Below are 15,586 nucleotides of genomic sequence, written 5' to 3'. Positions count from 1 at the left end.
CATACAGTATTGCCAACATATTCTAGTAAATACTGAACTGTAATCATATTGCTAGATTATTGCTGAAACACAGACCAATTCCCGACTGTGTGTTAAATTATTCACAGTGTAATCCATGGTTAACCCATAAAGACCCTAACAGTCACTGGCATCCAAAAGCATCTGCTGATGTAAAATGTTTAATAACTGTTGATCCACTAATCCTATCAATACATGTAAATTATTGAGGTAAAATACAGCTTCTTAGCTTTGAATCATCATCAGATATGACTCATTTGGACGTTCAGAGGCTCCATAGTGAACATGGAAACACGGTCATCTTCTACAGCATTGTTGCACCAGTAAAACCTGTGGAGTTTGAAGTGACAGTGTATGGAGACACTTGTTTTATATTCCATTATGGATATCTTTGTTGATAAAGTCATTTTGTTCTTCAGTTTTCTCTGTTTCTGATATAATAAACCTCAAATTTAATCTGATTTTTAATGAACATCAACATGATCAGCAAATTAAATATAGAAACATATCTGATTTTCATTGAAAAAATGCAAAATACAAAGGATAATATATATAAAATAGTGATAAATCACTTAGAAAAGGTTAAATGGAGAGAAGAATTTACTTGGTAACTGCCATCAAAGTAGCACTGGGTCTTTATGGGTTAAACAGATACCGTGCATGGAACAACAAACCGATGCATCTGCAAGTTTAGGGGCCCCATGGCCACCAGAGGACCCATGTTATAATGTACCACAACAGACCTTAACATTTGTTTTTGTGATTTATCAAGTCAGTGCTAACCAGACAAAATTTCAATATTATGCTAATAGGAAGGCTCTTACCGCTACTTTAATGCATCTGTTACACATTAACTGGATTTTGATGTAAGTGCACTCAACACAGCCCAGCTAAAAGCAATGTCGCATCCTGGATTTAACAAAACACATAGGTAACATCCCTCTATTGGATAATTACAGCCGTGACTAATGTGTTTCAGTTCCTTTAACCCTTTACATCATGCAGTTAGGAGCTTTACAGTCATCAGTTTGTAGAGAGAATAAGGACTGGACTGTGTTTCGATTGAAAAAGGTCATGTGGTCTGATGAATCCCGATTGATCATGTTCCAGAGGTGAATAGAGGGATTACCCATCATGCCTAGTGGTTACAGTACAAGCCTGTGGGGGCAGTGTTAGGATCTGGGGTTAGTTCAGGTGGTCAGGTCTAGGTCTAGGCCTGTTTCAAGATGGAAACACCAGGATTCATCAGGATCAGAAATAGAGGTTAAGGGGGGATGAGGCATTATTTTCACACATGGATCAGACACCACAGACTTCACACTGTGGTCCATCATCAACACAAGATCTTTGAAGGTACTGTTGACAAAAATGCGTGTCGCTAAATTTACCGTAACATTGTGTGGCATAAAAGATGTTAGGGCAAATACAGCCTGTGAAATCTAAAGGTTGTCCGAAGAAAGGCTGTGTTTATGACATTGACTGGACAGATTCTTCAAGTAGTGATTTAGTCAGTAGTGCTGATGATGGTGAGATAGTGGGTGGTGGTTGTGGGGGGGGGCTCCTCTTCGGCCCCCCATGAAGGCCTGTGCCGCCCCTGGCTGTAGCTTCAGAACAGGTTGTGGTATAAATGTGTGTGTGTGTCGATTGTGTTACTTCATCTGCAGGTTTTCGACAACCACAAAGGGAAATGTGAATCCACCGTGTAGACAATTCTTCTGCGGTGGTCTTCTTTCTTCTCTTCAAAACTTACCACACACACACACAAGTCCACGTGCACACACATGCACGCACGCACACACTGACATCTTCCAATCAGCGCCCCACCCCTGTCACTTTATCACCGCACGCATGCACAGCTCTTGTTACGCACATGTAACCGGGGCAAAAATTATTAACTTGAGAAAATATGCTTTGGTCGATATATTTATGCTGAAATGAAACTGTTGGCAGGACTTTCCTCCATTCCTCAGTAATGACGAGGAGCCAGTGTTTAAAGCATCATAGTTCCCCCCTTGATATTTTTCCATCTTCTCTTCTAACAACTGAGAAGGCATTTGAAGAGCTTTGAAAGTTTTTTTAAGGCCTCACATTATGTGTAGCGTGGTAATGGACTGATATTATTAGGATTTTAAAGCCACATTAGAGATTTTTTTTTTTTTTTTTTTACGGAAAGAAAGCTGGTTTGAAGGCAGAAAGAGAGATCCATATGACAGGCACATGTTGGACAGGCAGTAAAGGGAGACAAGAGGCTAAATCTGACACATCACAACATGCCATATCACACTGCAGACCGTACATACATCCTCTCACACATGTTCTCACTCGCACATGTATTCGCAGCCCCATTAACCATGTTTTTCATGAAACTGCTGCGTGAATTTGAAGCAAACTTGGCAAAATGCAACTTAGGTGCATTTCCATCAACAAGTTTGGAGTGAATAAACTAGGCTGTGTTCTGTTGTTGGAAAGTGGTGTTATAGAATATGTTACATATGGCAAACACCAGCTATGTTTTCATACAGGGATATGTGGGAAATTACTGGAAATAACCGGTCACTCATGTGAGATGAAGTTTTGTTTTGCCATAATATGAAAAGACAGAGAGTAAAAAGGGAGCAAGCCAAATAGAGATTTTCCATCAATTTCCTCAAACCAGGTTAAATATTAATTCACTTTATTATCCTCCTAGGGAAATTCAGTGTGTATTTCACCCATCCTTAGACACACACAATTCCTAGTATTAGCATTAGTAACTAGCACTAGCACATAGCAGATAAATACACAAATTCACTTTAACCCTTTCATGCATTAATTATGAAAACCTTTGTTAAGAATTTTTTCTTGAGTGTTTTTATTCCTCTATAGGCACGAAAAAAAACAATCTGATCAAGTTGTTGTTTTTTTGTTTTTTTTTATGGAGTTACAAAATGTCCAATAATTTTTGAAGTAAAGAAACGTGTTTAAAACCCAATATCAGAAATTGATATTAAAACAATGATATAAAATCTGACGTTTTCTCACATTTTAACATATTCTAATGATAATTATTACTCTTTTCATAGAGATAATATGCAAAAAAAAAACCCAAAACAAAACAAAAAAAAAACAAAACTTTTTTTTCTAACAAATAACAATTGATTTACACTGAAACATGTTACTGCAGATCAGGTTTATCAAGAACAGCAACGTTACAGTAATGGTATGAATGTCAGTGTATGGGATGGTGCATAATTGTCCACTGTGTTGGTTGATATGGAACTAAAACAACAAAACCCATGAATATACAAGAAAACAGCTGGGGAATAACTGTCCACTGTATTGACCATTATGCATGAAAGGGTTAAAATGTGTATAAAAATAACAACCACTTAAAGGTTTACCCACTTTATTATCCCCATAAAGAAATTCAGACTCTACATTTTACTCAAATACACACAGCACCCAGCATTTACATTAGCATAACACTTAGCATAAGTGATTAACATTATAAAAGCTAATGTTATTATTATTATTATGTGCATTATTATCAGTGAGCTACCATTGAAGACTCTTGAGGACCGACTCCACATCTTCATCAGTACTGTGCTAAAGGGCACCGACAGCAGAATTCAGCTACATATACTTGTTTTTGATGGATGGACCTGGAGGAAAAGGCGAACTAGGCACAGAAAGGCCCTGATTTGACTGGGAATCGATTGCTGCTGTGAGGTGGAAGTGTTAACAACAGCCCTCTGCATGTGGGATTTTAGATGCATGTAATATTTAGCTGGAGATCGCAACCAGCTGAAAACCCCTCACCTCACCCTCCTCTATGTTGGTGGCTAAAAACACCAAAATATGACAGGTCCCCATTAGACCCAGTATTTGGTTTGTCTATTCTGGACCACCATAATGTGTCAGTGCAACATGAAGAAATGTCTGATTCTAACATCAGTTCTTCTTAGTAGGTGATTGTGCTGTATGGAAACATCAATACCAGGTTCATTTCTGTAAACAGATACCTCTACGTCTTCCACTTTGGACTTTTAATCTGCTTCGCTCTAGGTTTTGTCACAGATCAGCCTTATCCCAGCCCATTCGGGGTCATGTCTCCTCACAGGATGTTGCAGCTTTTTCCCACTCTCTCTTCCATCCTCCCACCCTACACTATGTTCTCCAGAGTTTTCCCTCCTTCTCCTGTTTCTCCCCGGGTCCCTCCATCCCCCTGCCTTGTCCCCTAATGTCCCTCTTCTGTGCAGGATGTTGTTGAACATTTTCTACATCTGCCTTCTTCTGTTCTTCACCTCCCACTTGATTTGCTCTCCTGGCTGCTCCCTCTCGTCTTTCTCTCTCTGGTCAGCTCACAGGATGCTGTAGAGCATTTCCTGCCACCCGGGCTACAGGAAAGAGGCCAAGTACAACTCCATTTGATGTGCCATCTCCTCTAATTCTTTACACCTGGACCGTGCTCTGACTGTACAGATTTTCTGCTCAACAGAAGCCCCGCTCTCCTCCCTCCTTCCTTCCTACACCATCGTACACTCAATTTCTCAACATGTCCCTGCAGCCTCTTGCTACACAGCTTGTTCTTCTGTGCAACATGCTTTTATGGTTTATACAGGGGGCATTAACTCAATTCCACAGAGGCACAGGGGGTTGTCATGTTAGCATCATGTCTTTCTCATCTCTCATTACGTTCTAATAAAACCAAGGCCCGGTCCAGTCTTTCTCTCTCAACACAGATACTGCAGAGGCTGGGCTTTTGCATGTTTTTCATTTCGTCTCTTTTTTTTCTACCCATTTCTTTCCCTTTGTTTTTTCCCCATTAAAGGTTCTCAGTGCCTGCAGCTGTTTGGATGTCGGCATGGTGGTCAGAAGTTTTGGCATTGTGTTGCTTGGATGCCATATTTTCACAGCACTGCCTGTTTAGAGTTGTGGTTTGTCAGGAGCCTAGCCCTCAGGGGCCACTTCCTCCTCACTGTTCTGGAGTTGGTGTACCAAAACACTGCCTTCCAGGGGAGTACAGGGGAGAAACAGGAACCGAGAGGGTTGAATTTAATACTTTAACTCCTCTGTATGCAAACTTAGACTTCTACTCCACTACATCTAAGGGACAAATATTGTACTTTTTACACCAGTATATTTGTCTCACAGCTTTATGTTCGTTCATCAGCTAAAAGATTTTCCACCTTTATCTCAATGAACTCTTTAAGAACTTCTTGGATTAGCTGAAAAACTCATGAAAAAGTTGACTCTTGATGTATAGTTCTTACAAAGCAGTGACGCTAGAAACATCTGACGATCATATGGAATATGAATCACTGTTGTAGATTAAACTTCTCAACATATGTATCCATGAATGCAGCACTAATGTAATTCCACAAAATATCATGGATATAGTAAAAAGCTGACATGTACCATTTTACTTCATAGTGTCTACTGTCATTTTACATACTTTAACCCATGAAGACCCAAACATCCATGATCATCCAGAACTTTGTACTGATATGAACTGTTTAGTACCTGTTGATCCACTAATCCTATCAGTACATGTAAGTAATTGGTGTAAAATACAGTTTGTCATCTTTTCATGGTCATCAGATATGACCCATTTGGACGTTCCGAGGCTCCATAGTGAACATGAAAAGGCACCAGTTCAGATTCTGAAGAGGCTGCATTTATTTCTTTTAACTCAAATGCAGTGATGAGTTTTCATAGACAGCGTTTTACATGCAGTAGATCATGATTTAAGTAAATCTTTAAATCCTGTTTTAGCCCCTTGTCAATTTATAGCAGTGCATCACTTCACTTCCTGTTCAACTGTGTATTGACATCAGTTGCCACTTTGACAGAAATGATGTGAAAGGCCTCATAAAAGCTTTATTCTGTATCAAGACCATAAAGACTGGGTGCCGATGCACATGCTGTTTAGCTAAAATGCTAACGTTTGCTAGTGCCAGCGATCTTTCTCAGTCATTTAAGACTTACAACTTTATTAGCTTCATCCACTTCCTCTGCTCTTTATCATCACATGTGAAGTGGTTTAAAGATAAACTGACAGGTTTTATGGACTCAGCGACCCAGTACTGCAGCAGATTCAGTACAGAGGAATGAACAGGAAGTGGAAAGTGATGTCACGGCTTAACAACTGATAGACTGATATTAAGAAGGAAGGGGGATAATTAAAGATGAGAAGATTAATGCAGAGGAATGGAAAGTGCAGAAATTGAATTATGTTGATATATTATGCCTTAATCACAGCACATTAAACTTATTGCTCATTCCGTGTCTCCTGAACTATCGTGATTTTGATCTCCCTCAGTTTCTCTCTCCCCTTTGTGATTCTCACATTGTGCATGTTTCTAGTTCCTTATTTGATCAAGATGATGTGCCAGCTAACAAGCAGAAACAACCAGGCTCTGGCTGGTTCTTAGAAAACGCCGTCATTGCACAAGTGCAGTATGAAGCGCTCCAGATGAGTCTGATTGAACGCAGCCTTTATTCCAACTCCAGCCTGATCAATGTGTCATCTATATTACTTTGGATTTCTTCTACTTTTGACTTCGTTCGCATAATACGATAAGCGAGGAGAACTTTGAGTACTCTCGAGTCCAAACTTGGATTATTTCACTGGCAAATTAATCAGAGGTATCGGTGCGATGACATGAAATGTGTATGATGAAATCTGTTGACATGAACCACGTGGAGTCAGTCACAGCCATTATGGATCAGGATTTGTGTTGACATATTTTTGTGATGACACATTTACACTAGCCTTTTCAGCCCCGTGACTTTGCATCAAAAAAACCTCATATGAACTCTGAGGTAAAATTTCAGTAGCTGTGTTGGGTCCGTTGTTGTCACTGTTATGCAAATATTTATTTTGTGTTGTTTCTAATTCTGGTTCCTCTGTCTCTGTTTTGTTTCTGTACCTCTTCCCTCCTTCTCCAAATCAACAACATCACTAGTAGAATTAGATAAGCTCAGGAGTTCACTCCCTCCATATGATTTCCTCAGTTCGAGGGGAAAAAGCGGGAAATCTCCCATATAGAAATGTCACTTTGTATAAATACACTCAGCGGTTTGGATGAATGCAAGATCCGCTTCAGAATTATAAACACTGGCTCCGCAGTCGTTCACAGAGGAGGAAGAATTAGCTGATGTAGGAAGCATGTGTGCCCCAGATTATTGTAATTATTTTATGCTGTTTTTCCTTGCTGACATAAAAGTATTTGGACACTATCTCATGAGAAAGCCCGTAGTTGTGTAGACTCTTCTCATATTTTCAAAGTCAAAGTGTATCTTCTTAAAGCTTTTGATTTAGACATAAGTTTTTAATTCCATTATGTGGGAGCTTCCAGCAGCAAGTTGTATTTTGTTTCATTCTGCTTTTTGTTTGCTGGAAGGAAATCTGAATTAGAACAAAATGTTGTTTAAGGTCAAGGCAAACGTCAACGAGAAGGACCTACTGTTTTAGCTATCCGGTTACATGTTTGTTCAGCCTGTCTGCTAAACCTGTAGCATACGTTAACCTAATCAAATATGGCCATCATTTACTTGACATTGTTTAGGAAAATTTTCATTCTTTATCCGAAGAAGGATAAGGCCTTGATATGTAATCTTGTTGCTTTAAACATTTGTCAGAATTCAATAATTGCTGTAAACAATGTGTAATCAACTTCAAAGTGCACTGCCAAAGACCCTCATTTAGACAGATAAAAATGAGCATCTTCAAAAACACACACAACACGCCTGTGTGTACACTAATTTGAACCAGCTTGACAACACTGAACCGCTTAATCAATATCAAGTGGAAAAAACAGTAGTGGTTCATGGAGTTGGATCCATAAAGTGGGCCTAATTTTACAGCTCCATAAAACACCCTCCTAGCTGGAGCAGGAATTAAACAATTTATGTGCACAAGTAAATCACAGTAGACTGTAACCGTGAGACTTGTATCGCACAGTATATGTACACTGTATGTTCCTGTGTGTATGAGATTTTGCATTTAAAGGCATTGACTCTGTACATTTTTTTCTGTGCTTATGTTTACTTCCATGCCTGTTATGACCTCGACATTGTATTACAACTTAACGGCTACTGTTATAGATAGAAAACTTAGCAGCGATAAGAGGAATATACAGCAGTCCTCCACGTATGGCTTTATTTTCTGACAATCTGGACAGCACGTCCGATAAAACATGTGAGATGCAGCTGTACAAGTATAACTCGCTGTATCATCAATTATTGTCAATCAGCTAAAAAGAGCGTCAGCTGGATTTAATGGTTTTATTCCTGGGTGATTCCCACTCCTTTGTGTTTGAGAAGAGCTTTGATTCACTTCAGGCTTTGTCAGTCAGAGCAGCGAGCACGCTAGTCCCTGCCAGACACTAGGGACAGAATCAGGAATCCTCCTCCAGCAAGAGGATTATTTTCCTTTAATTAGTGTAAAAGTAGCATTGAGGTATGCGCCTGTTCTACTTTAGCTTGATGAAAATGACTGCATACAAGGGCAAGCCAGATCTTTGGCTACTCCTACCATGTTCCCTACTGCAGCCAGTTATGAATAATCTATTCCACGCATGTGTTTAGCGATTAATTAAAGATAAGGCCCCTCAAATTAAAATGGCAGTGGGATTACATCATTGTGAAATCGCTCTGTGGGGACACAAATCTGGTTTCAATCTGGGGTCTGAGGAAGTCAACGAGGCATTCCCTTCACACCTCGACGTCAGGGACCCAACGCTAAAACTCTGCCTGACAGGTTCTTATAAAAGCAGCATTATGTCCCTTTTCAAAGCAACGAGGAAGTATTTCATGTCTGTTACTGCTAACAGAGGAAGTGATTTCATAAGCACCGGTCCACTCAAGTCTATTGGAAAAATGGTAGCTTTGTCCCGGTTTATCGCACGCTCACGAAAACACACACTTGACTCTCACAGTAGTGATTCTCAGCTGTATTGTTGAGGATCCAACACAGACTCTCACAATACACACACAAGTCTGCAGCCGCATCTTTTGTTCACAAATGAGTATCCGAGATGCCTTTTTGTGTAGATTCGCTGCAGATGTACCTACTGTATGAAGGAATCCAGCGAGTAGTCAGTGCCCTTAAAAAGCTGGTGAATTACTGTCGCTGTTAGCCAGGAATGTTCCGTGCTTAGAGCTACGTTCAACCAGAAGCAGGAGAAGATCACAGGTAAAGCTAAACAGACCAGGCAAAGTGTGCATTTGTCTGTGTGTGTGGAGGCAAAGCAGAACAGAAGCAGCGAAGATGAGGACAACATGTGTGCGTTTCAATAAATGACTCTCGCGGTACTATTAGCAGGGACAAACTGCAGAATCCGTCAGACTGAAATGTATGTTTGGAGGCGCATCAATGTTCTGACTGATGTGCGGCCAAGGATAATGTGATATTAAGGCTTAAAAAATACTTTCTTTTTTATAATGTGTTAATAAATGAGCCAGGATCCACAATGTGATCGTAGCATACTGTAGCTTTTTACTGTACAATGAATCATGGAGAATGATGAAAGAAGAGCAGTTTAATTTGTATAGTCACTGGCATGTGTGAATTCCACGAAATGCACATCAGCCAAAGCCAAATGAAATATCTGTTCAGGCTTCACACATGGCTTCTTTGCAACATGGAGCTCTGATGCAAGAAACAGATTTTGAATGAGTGCATGATGAGACCATAAATTACACCATCCAGACTGACATCTTTAACAGGCCATCATGGCGAGCACATGTTAGCCAGTGTCTTCAGAGCAACACGTCTAATTCTGACTGTTTATAACAATATCACTTCTCTGACATGTAAACTGCATGGGAGATAAATGACTCCTGTAATTAAGATATGTTGAAATCACACTGCAAACACTGACTTTCGGTATACATCATGTCACTGTAAACACAGAGCCCTCTTCAACAGCGCTTTCTTCTACTTCTTTACTATCTTGTACTGCTGACATGAGGGTGGTACAACTTTGAGTTAAGCCCTGCTTGTATTGTATATAGAAGTAATAGTTTCCTCCTAAGATCTTGTGTAAATATGATATAATTGGTCGAGTATGAATGTCTTTAAAGTGCAATCAGCCTAATGAATAACAGGCTTCTGTTGGGAGCAGCAGTGGAGATGAGTAATTCTGTTGGGCAAAAAAAGAACACAATATTGAGTCTTTGTCATGGGAATTTGTGAGTACATCAAGGCCAAGACACAATGCAGGAAAGCAGCAATTATTGTTTATTGTGGCTTGTGCCAGTGAGAAAGAAGTCGACTATAGATTGGATTTGTTGCACTTGGCTTAAAACACCCCTAAGTACTTTGTTATTGCCAAGTGTGACAAATTTGGAGCATTGTCGCTGCTTTGTTGACTTGGATATTTTGTTGTTTTTGTTACTGTGTTTGACTCCCGTTGTAAAAGCTCCAGTCATCAAAAATCATTTTGGTAGCAGCGGTATAAAGCTCGCTGACTGACTTGGTCTTATATTCTGCTGACTCGCCATGTTCCACGACATCATTTTCCCCTCTCACTCCGAAGCCTTCTCAACGTTCTAATTCGGAGCCTTAATTACTATAATTGGTAGATGCAAATTAACAGCAATTGGACTTGACTGGGGTCATAAATCCACAGCTCAGAAGTTGCCGAATTTCTGGCAATCCGGAGCGGACCACCGTAGGCAGGGGCGCTTAACTTACTAAGTAATTGCAAGTTTCATGAATCATAATGCTTATGAATTCCCCCTCGGCACACACTCAGGCCCAGTGGGCCTCGCTTTAAGCCTCTGGGAGTCATTGCGAGCTGATTGAGAAGCCACTGTGCAGCTCAGGCTTCTCCACTGCAGAAACACCCCCAAGGAGCTGCTGGGTGCTAATGGTGTTTGGCTAATAAAATTTGGAGCCTCAGAGAATATCAAAACCTCAACTGAACGCTGTCTTTCTAAGACTTTACGGATGAGTAATATTATTTATGCTGGTCTCACAAAAATTCCTTGGCTTGTGGATGTTGCTTTACCATTTGAATAAAGTGGTCAAGCCCCTCCACAAAGGGAAAATAGCCCACCATGACATGCACCGTTAGTATTTCACGTGGCATGTGTTCTTTCAGTGTAAATATACAGTAGTTGGGTTCTGCTCAAAACAAAGAACACGGAACAGTCATGAAATATAGCACATATGTGTACAGACCTAATTTAGCTTGACTAGGTGGAATTAAGCCTGAGATCTGAATGAAATTTCTACTCAATATGTAGCAGGAGAGCAGAAACAGAGGCCCCTATCGCTCTCGGAGACACACTCGTATATGCTCCTGCCTCCGTTCAAAGTGTAAGCAGACATGTATTGCATGTGATTTTTGGGGAAATGGAGTGAAAAACAGGTCTGGGGTTGCGGGTTCAGGTTGCGGGTTCCAGAGTGACGAGATCCAGAAGCCAGCAGCACTTGGTATTACCCTGCTGCTTCCTGCCCCACTGGCCCAGGGGCAGGGGATGGGGGGGTGAGCAGGGTGGGATTGTGAGAAAGGAAGGTGGGAGGCCATTTAAGCCAAGGCCCACGATACACCCTGCCCCACAGGCTCACCTCAGTGAGAGGCTTTTACACAGTCCACTGCTCCTACTATTGGGCCCCGAGCCTCCACCAGATCCCACTGTGGTTTGTTTTACAACCTTGAACCATGGTTAGCCTTCAAAACCTCAGCATGGTAATCAGGCTCTCCCAAGATTCCACTTTCACTCTTTTTCAACAAGGCCTTTTAGTTATTTACCCATTGACTCTGCACAATAAAACTCTGTATCCGTGCAACTTTTGAACATTTATTTCAGTCTCTTTTCCTTACAATTGTTTCTCTCCCGTCGTGCATGCACTAAATCCTGAGTTTTGATGTTATTCCAAAGTTGTATAGAGCAGCAGAGTAAATCTTTGGCTGGTTACACCTAATGCCTCCATGGCATGCAGCAGCAATGTGTCCTCATGTGCGTATTCACTAATCACTATATACATGTGCATTAGTCTGTGTTCTATATTATGCACATGCCCAGAAGGTTTCTCCTGTTATGACTTCAGCACAAAACCCCCAAATCTGCTACATGTTAAGCACCCAGTCCTCCCACAAGTCAACCTAATAACACAAATCATGATTGATTCCCTGCCCAGCACCATGCATAGACCCGAGGAATGTTAAACAGAGGAACATAACTTGCAATTAATTACCCATTTGTAAATTTGTCTGCATATCTCCTGTTCAAAAAAATTTGGACCATCATTATTTTTTCTCTGTGAAGCACCACTGCAAGTCTCTTTCCAAGTCCCGCATTGTAGATACATAACACTGCCATGTCCTCACTGTTTTGTCTCCCGTTTCCCACTGAATTTGATGGAGGATTTGACTTTGAGCCATAATAATTTTGGACGGGAGCCTTCATATTTCAGCTCTGATGCGAAATCTGCCCAGTGGCTTTTCAGACTCAAATTGGGTTTAAATTGTGTCAGAAGAGGGAGAAATGTTTTTTAAAATAATAGCCATGAATACCATGAAACAGAGCGTTCTTGCTGCAGAGCTTTTGATCCGTTTTTATAAATAGCAGAATTTTGTCGTAAAAAATAATGTTTCTGTGGTCTTTTCCTGCAATTAAAATAAGGTTGGCTCAGGAACAAGGGCAAAACTAAGTGCTTGTGTTCGAGAAAAATTTCTCCCTCTCCTTCTCTCTCCCCCTCCCTGCACTCCTCATCTGCAAAAGCATGTCATTTATGACTTGTTATTTTCATTTTTGTCCGTATTTTCCACTTGGTAGTGGCGGGCAGATGTCTGATAATGGTATGTGAGACCAGCAGAAGGGTGTGTTCCACCTGCTTCGCTCTGTATGTTTTAGTTCGTCCGTGTATATGGTGGGCAGAGTGAGTGCTTTCCCAAGGCATTCTCTGATTCCTTTTGGCCAGGCAGTGTGGTCTTCACATGACCAATCAAATATGTCAAACCGCCAGTGTTTTCCCCCCACATGTACAACAAGAAAATCTGGCTTCAATTATTATTGCACCCCAAGGGGAACTTCCAAAATTCCTCCCCTCCTCATTTGTCAGAAATGAAGCTCTCTCGTTTCCTGCGATTGGCTGAAATATGTCTTTTGATATTAAATCACACCGGTTTCCACTGCCTGCATGACCAAGACAAATGTTTATCATATTTATTTATGTCATTGGAGATGACCCTGCAGCTCAGCAATGCAGAGACTTGGCTGCAGACTCCCCTGTTATGTTGATTATGAGTAAGAGACTCTCCTAAATAAGCTGAAGTTAAGAGATAATTTGGAAAGCATATGAGGTAACTGTGGTTTGTTTAATGTGAAAAATACAGTTTGGGGTTGGGGAGGGTGATGGAGGTACTGTTACAAAAGCCCTAATGAATCTAGACTGACACATCCCACCCAAATCTTGCAGGGCTCATGGATTGATTTATATTATACTCTGTTGATAAATGCGGTTCCAAATGTTGATTAAGGATCTGTTTCACTTGTTTGTATGTCAACAAATCCGGCTAAATCCAGTTATACACCTCTGATCTCTCATTGCCATTGTTTTTGTATTTGGTGCTTATTGTCATAACATCACGCTCTGGTAGAGGCCTTTCCAGTGTGGCTAAGGGAGGGAAACGCTATATGAAAATTGCCATTGACGTTGCCGAAACAAATAAAACTACTCATGCTGCCGCTACATCTGTAGCCATTTTAAGCCCTTATTTATACCATTTAAGCTCTCATTTGAATTCACCAGCACAAATAAACATATCATAACGAAGCGAAAGCCCTGATGTCATATGCAGATGTTGAATTTTGATTATTCCTTTTGCCTAGTGAATTCGTCAGGATCTTGTCTCTCAAAGGCAAAATACATGACATCATTTTTTCTTGGCACTGATGGGACACTGTTTGCTCACTTGACTGTAGCAGCTCAACTACAGAGAGAGCGCTGCCCAGTCCTGACATATCTCTACATCTCTTCTACCATATTACAGTTTGTGTATACTGTAGAAGTCCTGCATTTCTGGAGACAGAAATAGAAAGAGAGGCTGTAAGAGCCCGAGCCTCCAGACTACTGTGCCGTCCAGCCAGGGTTTAAGCAATGTTTACTGCCAATGATAAGCTGGCATAAATCAAAACTTATAAAAGGTAAATGATTTCACCTGAGGCCTGCGGGGTTATTTATCTGAAGTCTGGTTATACAAGAACCAGAGGCTTTAATTTAATCATGAATCATACTGTACGAAACGTGTGCTACTTCTACCACTGGAGTAGGCAGAGAGAGGAGAGCAGTAAGTAGTGGTTAGGGCCTCATGCCAGATCCTCTTTAGTTGTTCAGTATAACTTACTACCTGGTCTACTCCTGTGGGAGCCAAGTAATTCATTGTAAAAGACTATAAAAAAGTGCACCGTGACCCAATGTAACCTGTAAAACAATTAATAAAATCTATATCAATGTTTTATACGTTTAGTTTAGTTGGACCAAGACAGCTGTTTGATGGATGTGCTCTACCCCAACATGGATACCATGTTACACAACTCAAATCCCATTAAGCGTTCTGAATTTTCTTCTTTTCTTCTGGTACATTATGTTGTTGTCCTGTCAGAGTCTAAACTTGGCCTGAGCATCCTGGACTTACTAAAAAACTACGTAATTCATGAAATGCCTTGTCCTTTTCCATCTCCAGACATGCACTGAACCTTGGCATCCTGCGCGACCCGGGTTCAGAAGTGGAGGACCGTCAGTACCAGATCGATCTCCAGTCCATCAACATCGGAACGGCCCAGTGGGAGCAGCTCAAACCCGAGAAGGAGGGAGCTAAAGGAGGCCTGTCGGCAGAGAACGAGAGGAGCTCCCAGAACCCAGCGCTTGAATGGAACATGGCGAGCAGGTCAGGAGACGATTGAGTATTTACATGTTAAGGCTGAACAAAGGATGCTGGGATATTCAAGATGTGCATAATGTCTTTCATGGACCAAGGTTTAGTCTCAGCATTGGACGCTGCCACCAATCCCAGATAAGATATAGATAACATCTGACTAAAATGACCCCACTGACTTGTTAAAGCAGTTTTAAATATGGAGTGAACAGGAGTTTTGTAACATCCACTTTTTTTTATTCAATATTTTGCTATTCAAAGATTATATTTGATAAACATCCTGGTGCCTCTTTATAATTCTATGTAATGTAAAGGAGGCTGTAGTTTTTAAACACCTGCTTACATCAAACCCTGAATATGGATTTCCACATCAGTCTGTTTCCTGCATACAAAATAATTAATTAATTGTGACATACTCATACTACTTGAATTAATTAACTGAAGTTCAATTTGTTCAATCCATAAATGTTTACTTGTGCTGAAAACCAGACTGTCGACCTAAAAATATCAGCTGACGATTCCTTTTCAGCCAGATATTTAGTCAAATCAAAAAACAAAATGAAAAACAGAAAAACTGATGTTCTGTCCACACTTACACAGACATTTATTTATACAGATGTCTTTGTCATCTGTTTTGTTACAAAATAATAATAATAATGTGTCCACATAACAATGTCAACAGATCACAACCTGGT

General features: G+C 40.6%; 1 protein-coding gene across 3 annotated transcripts in view; it reads left to right on the top strand.

The window, feature by feature from the left end:
• vps13b (vacuolar protein sorting 13 homolog B) overlaps positions 1–15,586 on the top strand; it is a 464,114-nt gene that overhangs the window by 264,097 nt on the left and 184,431 nt on the right. For all 3 annotated transcript variants that reach the window (XM_030157727.1, XM_030157729.1, XM_030157728.1), the window contains exon 32: positions 14,700–14,903. In XM_030157727.1, the coding sequence (XP_030013587.1) occupies positions 14,700–14,903 (204 nt within the window). The remainder of the gene's footprint in view (positions 1–14,699; positions 14,904–15,586) is intronic.

This window comes from Sphaeramia orbicularis, chromosome 16 (genome assembly GCF_902148855.1).
Source record: "Sphaeramia orbicularis chromosome 16, fSphaOr1.1, whole genome shotgun sequence".
NCBI lineage: Eukaryota > Metazoa > Chordata > Actinopteri > Kurtiformes > Apogonidae > Sphaeramia > Sphaeramia orbicularis.
The sequence above is the reverse complement of the archived record's forward strand: the minus strand, read 5'-3'. Positions and strand labels throughout refer to the sequence as shown.